The 6,537-nt window shown below is 37.3% G+C and overlaps 1 protein-coding gene across 4 annotated transcripts in view; it reads right to left on the bottom strand.

The window, feature by feature from the left end:
* Positions 1-2,284: 2,284 nt before the first annotated feature.
* The window catches only part of LOC102603290 (L10-interacting MYB domain-containing protein-like), a 7,211-nt gene continuing 2,958 nt past the window's right edge, over positions 2,285-6,537 (bottom strand). Inside the window, exons 1-3 of one of the 4 annotated variants that reach the window (XM_015310550.1) lie at positions 4,481-4,776; positions 3,289-3,615; positions 2,285-3,204 (exon numbers count right to left, since the gene is read on the bottom strand). In XM_015310550.1, the coding sequence (XP_015166036.1) occupies positions 2,623-3,204; positions 3,289-3,615 (909 nt within the window). In that variant the 5' untranslated portion in view covers positions 4,481-4,776 and the 3' untranslated portion in view covers positions 2,285-2,622. The other 3 variants (XM_015310548.1, XM_015310551.1, XM_006351546.2) reach the window with 3 other exon arrangements.

The following is a 6,537-nucleotide window of genomic DNA, read 5'->3' as shown; positions in this document are numbered from 1 at the left end:
TTTAGGGTAGGGGGACCGATTAGGGGACGGTTCAGCATTTTGGCCCGGTCGACCCGGCCCGATTTGGCCCGGTTCCGGCCCGGCTGAACTGACCGGTTTCACGGGACAAAATTTAAAAAAAAATTGTTTTTGTTTTTCAAATTGTATCCGTTGGGGCAACGGCTAGTGGGCCACCCCAACGAATATAATCAGCTTTTTCACTTCCCCAACACCCCTTACCATCCCCTACTTTTAAAACTTTAATTTAAACCCTAAAGTTATAATAAATACACTTTAATTCATTTTTAATATTATGCCCCTATACTTCATTATTTCTTACAAAATCATCTATTCTCTCATCTATATTCTATATCCTCTCATTCTTAAATCTTAATTCTTGATTCCATTTAATTCTCAATTATAAATTCTCATGTTATATCTTGATATATATATTTCAATTCTAAATTTTCATATTATATCATAATATATACATTAATTCTCATATTTGCTATCAAGTATTGAAGTTCCAAATTACAACTTACAACAAACTACAAGCTTCAAGAATCGGTTATAACGTCTGCTATTAACGCAGACGTTTTGTACATTCGTTTCATAATATTTATATTTAATTTTAATTTTTCGCAATTAATTTTTGTGTTATTATTATTTTTATATTACACTTCACATTTTATTAAATATGAGTTCTAGCAAAAAAAAATACCGGTAAAGAGAAGGTAGCAACCACTATTAGTAATCTATTTAATTTTTCTAAAAAAAGTAGTAAGGAAAAAAATAAAAGTAAATGTGGTGGTTCTTCTTCAAAATCAATACCTAGAGTTAGATTTAATACAAATGATTCTACTTATGTTGATGATACTTCTTTCACTCCTCATTTTGATATTGATTCAAATGTTGAACTTGATCATGAAGTTTTAGAACGACATTATGGTAATATGAATCCTAATCGTGATGAAAATTCAGGTGAAGATAAGTAGAAGGTGATTCGGAAGAAGATGAATTAGAAGAAACACCTACTAGTCCGCTAACGGAAGTTTCAACTGAAACTACAAATCCAACGGAGCAAAATTGTGAACCCACCCACCCCCCTTGTACCTCCTACAAGGGAGAAGGTGAAGTATCAACACCCTAAAACTTCTGTTGTGTGGCAATTTATGACTTTAGATAAGGAAAACTCTATTGCTATTTGTAATAAGTGTAAGCAACAATTTAGACATAGACAAGGTGGAGGTCACGGTGGGACGGGGGCTTAAATAGACATTTATTATCTTGTATGCTTATTGAATATAAAGCAGCCAAAGCTTTAGCCGATTAAAAAAAAAGGAATTCAAGTTAATGATGTTGATATTAATGTTAATCAATCAGTAAGGGCTTCGAACATGGTTCAAGGAACATTAGATCCTTCTAACCCCAGTGGTCCACTAACACAACGTAAATATAATAAGAAAAGAGATCGCGAAAATTTAGCTAAGATGGTTTTTGTTTGTGGTTTGCCTTATGATTTTCCTTCACATCCCGGTTTTATTGAATATGGCTTTACTTAACAGACAGACAGAAAAAAAAGGAGGGTACGACTTACCACATGATGACCAAGCTAAAACCTAAGTCATCTATTGAAGCTGAAAATGAATTTTTGAAGACGATACACACATGTAAACATAAGAAAATCAATACTAAAGTTGGGAGAAGGAGCCCTGCTATGGAAATGGCGAGAATAATCAGTACATATTTCCACATTCCAGTCCGCTATGGAAATCCCGAGGATAATCAATACATATTTCCACATTCTAGTCCTCCTTATAGCCCCGTATGCTAGACAAATTTTGCCCAATGCAGTACACCAGACCAAGCCTGACTTGAGTGGACGTGACAAATATACATTTACTCTGTGGCGACCAGATTCATTTGTCGGTGAGAGATAGAAATGACCTTCACCTTTGGACAGGATTTGGAAGATGCATATTTCTACTCCCTTGAAGAAAAAGATAAAGTGGTATATGGATGAAGTTCCTATGTGTTTTGCCAGTAAAGGATGCACGAAATACGAAAACAACTGTTTGGCCATGGAACAAAATGACATGGACTAGAAAATCCTCACTGATTGATGACATGATAAATAGTTTCCAATATGGAATGCTGCCTCTTCAAGTTATGGGACAACATCAGACAGGTTTGATTCAAATTGGAGTAACAGTCGTTATGCACCAATTCATAATACAAACTTTTAATGGTGCCATAACGGACACTCCTGCAATCATACAAAGCTTGAATTTTAAAATAGAAGAAATAACTTTAAAACATGTACCCTTTGTAATGAATGAAATGAAATGTGTAGTTGCCAACATATCATTCAAAGTAGAAATGTCTTCCATTCAAAACATTCTTTGCAAGAGAAAATAGAATCGCTAACCTGCTAAGCGGGGCTCTATGAACATGTCAAGCTTTAGTTTCCAACAATGCCTTACCAAAACTCCAAATGCATGCTGCTACCTTAACTATATTCTATTTACCTGTCCCATGCTGGTAACTACAAGCAGGCCATAGGAATTTATGTATAGAGTTTCCAAAAAAAATTCGCTAGATAAAATGGGTACAACCTCTAAAATTGTAAACCAGGGGGAAAGGCTAGATAAATGAAGAAAGATTAGTACATTTCCCCTGCAGCCATGTCAGCTTCATGCTGCTGCTGTTAAGACAAATGAACATCTCCCTTAGACTGGGATTGTCGAATAAATCCAAAGCTGCATAGTAAAGATTTTCTGGAACGCCTTCTATCTCATCCAAAGCTTTGATACATTTACGGATTGTAAATCTACCATCAACTTGAGGCATTACAACTGTCTGAAACTTTGAAGCAGCAATCATCTCCCCCATCGCTTCTGCCATAGCATCAATTATCTCTCTATCCCCGCAGTTCTGGCCTGAAGCAGGAACTATATCTGATGGACACTTTCTCTTTTTACCAGCTACAGTCCTTGTTGTAGTTTGTTGTAAAGTAGCAGCAGTGTTTAAAGGAGTTGATGATGAAGGAGGAACCAAGTTGCCACTTTCTTTAAATGAGATATCTATCCCAGCAGATTTGTCCAGCCCTTCATAGTGACTTGATTGGGCATACTTCCCATCAGCTCCCGAGTCAGCAAATATTGTGCACAGCTGCTCATAGATAGGGCACTCCTTGGTTTTGCTCGATTCAGGCTTCGGCTGAGCCTGTTTTCCATGAATCTGTTAGGAAAATTGTGGGAGGGGGAATTGAAAACACAAGCATATATAGAAAGAGAGACTGAGAAATACCCCGATGTCTTCCCATAGGTCAAAACCAATGTAGCAAGAATCGTCCAAAGCATCATTTTGATCAGAAGCAGATTTAAGGTTGTAATAACGAGTTCGCAACACATCAAGGTGCTTTCTTAGTTGGTTGTTATTGAAATGAAGATTTGTCTGTCTGTTAAATTCATCACGTATATAATTCCAAGTTTTCTTATCAAAGACATTGTTCGGACGGTTCCCCAGCTTAATCTGCTCAACAACAAGGTCAGCAAAAACCTTGTCCAGGGAGGGTGTCCATCTTGTTCTCAAGCGTTCTTGTTTATGTTGCATTTCATTAGCTTCAGAATCCATCTGTAGTGTCAAGGACATCATTATAAGTGGGAACGTATTAATAACCAACATATGAACTTCCTAGGATAAAGCTACAAACATTAGGTATCCTGCATTGCATATGTACCATAGTAATGTCAAGTATCATATCAGTTGCCTGCGCAACGAACCAACCTGGCTTGGGGCTCAGCCCCCTATATTTTAGCTCGGCTCAACTCAAATCGTTTTTGGTCAAATTTTGGCTAATTGAAAGCGGTCACAACAATCCTTATAAGAGAATAATGACACAGAATGAGTAGAAAGTTCAGATACGTTAATTTATTCATGAAAATTATAGTATCTGCATGCACAAAGGCATGTATTTCAAACCAACTGAAGACTAATGGAAATTACTTCTTCCCAGATTCAAGAAACTGATCTATATCTTTAATTTTATGCCCTTTCTGAGAGTCATTCTCCATACAACTAAAAACAGTGATGGAAAGCAACTAAAAAGATAACAACTGAGGAAGAAAACGAGCAGTCTATGCATGTAACAATGGTCTGTGATACAAGAATTTGTTGCCTAAAAATGACAAACAAATTTTGTCATATTGTTAACAGAAGAACCAACATGTGCCACCATATTAGTATATTTGTCCATAAAAGTAATTATAAAGAAAATGCATCTCAGATCGAGGGCAGAGATGGGTGCAGCAAAGATGGCATCAGGAATTTTAGAGCCAATGATGACTACGGCAAAAGCAGGAGGGAGAGATTTTGACAAATCAAATGTAGAATGTTATCGTTACCATAAATTTGATCATTATCGTTCTAAATGTCGTACTAGGTTGCCTAATGAGAAAGAAGAAAAGTCAGATTTTGCTGAGAATAAGGAAGGAGATACCTTTTTAATGGTGGTTCATGCTAAAACGAGTTCGAGGAGCAAGTTATTTGGTAGGTGGATACCAGTTGCAATAACCACATGACTGGAAGTAAGTCTTCTTTTGTTGATTTAAATAAAAACTTCAGGTCGGCAGTTAGTTCCGGTGATCTCTCAATTGTGAATGTGATGGAAAAGGGTAAATATATATTTTAGAACCATGAATGTGTGTGCTGAATCATATCTAATCTGTTCCATGTTCCTGCTTTGAAATGTAATTTATTGAGTGCCGATCAACTGTTAGATCACCTTAAGGAATGACACATGTGAAACTTCTGATCCATCTAGAGGAGTTATAGATATTAAAAATGAGTTGAAACATGTTCCCTTTGAAGATTTTGCTCAATCTTTCTCTATGGTGGAAGTGAAAAATCCTTCATGGTTGTGGCATTTTTGATATGGTCACTTGAATTTTGGTGGCTTGAAGATCCTTCAACAGAAGAGTATGGTGACAGGGCTTCCTGAAATTGTTGTTCCCTCCCAAGTTTGTGAAGAATGTGTTGTTGGCAAACAACATCGTTCTTAGTTTCCTAAAAGTTAGTCACGGAGAGCCAAGGAGGTTTTGAGGCTGGTGACTGATATTTGTGGGACAATAAATCCAATCACTAATGGAGGTAAAAAATATTTTATCACTTTTATTGGCAATTATTCCAGGAAAACTTGAGTGTATACTTTATAGGAAAAGATTAAGACTTCTAATGTATTTTTAAAAGCTTCAAAGCTCGTGAGGAGAATGAGACTAGAAGGACTATTAAGAACCTTCAGACAGATCGCAAAGGAGAATACTTCTCTAAGGTATTTGATGATTTTTGTGAGACTCGTGGCATTTGGAAAGTGATGAAAACAGCATATACACTACAACAAAACGATGTGACGGAGAGGAAAAATAGAACCATTCTCAACATAGTTCGTAGCTTGCTGGCTCGAGGAAGAGTTCCAAAGCAATTTTGGTCGGTAGCAGTGAATTGGAGCATTCACATCTTGAATAGAAGTCCCACTTTTGCTCTTCGAGATGCTACATCTAAGGAAGCTTGGAGCGGAAGGAAACCTGTAGTAGACCACTTTAAAATTTTTGAGTCCATTGTTTATGCACATAACCCAGAAGTAAAAAGAAAGTAGCTTCATAATAGAGGTCAGAGATGTGTCTTAGCTGGTGTTAGTGAGGCATCCAAGGTGTACAAGATGTTCAATCCATTAACAAAGAAGATTGAGACCAACAAAGATGTTTTTCATGAAGAGAGCACTTGGGACCGGAATATGCAGCAGTCAACTCCAATCTTAGTAGATAATGAAGTCGGAGAAGTAGTTGCAATACTTGAAAATTCTGAAATTTCTACTCCAGCAGTTGTTGAAATTCTACCAACAGCTTTGGAAGAAACTGATGCAACGGATCAGTCCCTTCGTCATGCTCACAGAAGGCCCGTGTGGATGATGGATTATAAGGTAAGAGAAACTGATGTTAATGAAGATGTTTCTCACATTACATTGTTTGCAGATAGTGATCCTACATCTTTTGAGAATGTTGTCAAAGAGGGGAAATGGAGAAAAGTTATAAATGACGAAAATGATGCTATTGAAAGAAATGGCATCGAGGAGTTGTCAAATCTTCCAAAGGGGCACAAGACAATTGGTGTCAAGTCGGTCTACAAGTCGAAACTGAAAGAAAATGGTGAAATTGACAAGTATAAGGCACAATTGGTAGCTAAGGGATACAACCAGGAGTATGTGTGGACTACATTGAAGTTTTTGCTCTAGTTGCAAGGCATGACACCATTATAATGGTAATCGCCTTGGCAGCACAAAATTAGTGGCATGTCTTTCAGTTGGATATCAAATCAGCTTTCCTACATGGATACTTGGAGGAAGAGATATTTTTTTTGATAACCGAGAAATCCGTCTGTGACCCGCCCTTTGGACCAATCACAGCCTTCTAAACTCGGTGGATAATGGGCCCGCCCCTCTACCCTTCTCCACTTAAATACCGGGCTTCGCTTTGCATGGTGTGGGGCTTGAACCTGCGA

The sequence above is a fragment of the Solanum tuberosum genome, unplaced genomic scaffold, assembly GCF_000226075.1.
Source record: "Solanum tuberosum cultivar DM 1-3 516 R44 unplaced genomic scaffold, SolTub_3.0 scf00135, whole genome shotgun sequence".
In the NCBI taxonomy this organism is placed as follows: Eukaryota; Viridiplantae; Streptophyta; class Magnoliopsida; order Solanales; family Solanaceae; genus Solanum; species Solanum tuberosum.
The sequence above is the reverse complement of the archived record's forward strand: the minus strand, read 5'-3'. Positions and strand labels throughout refer to the sequence as shown.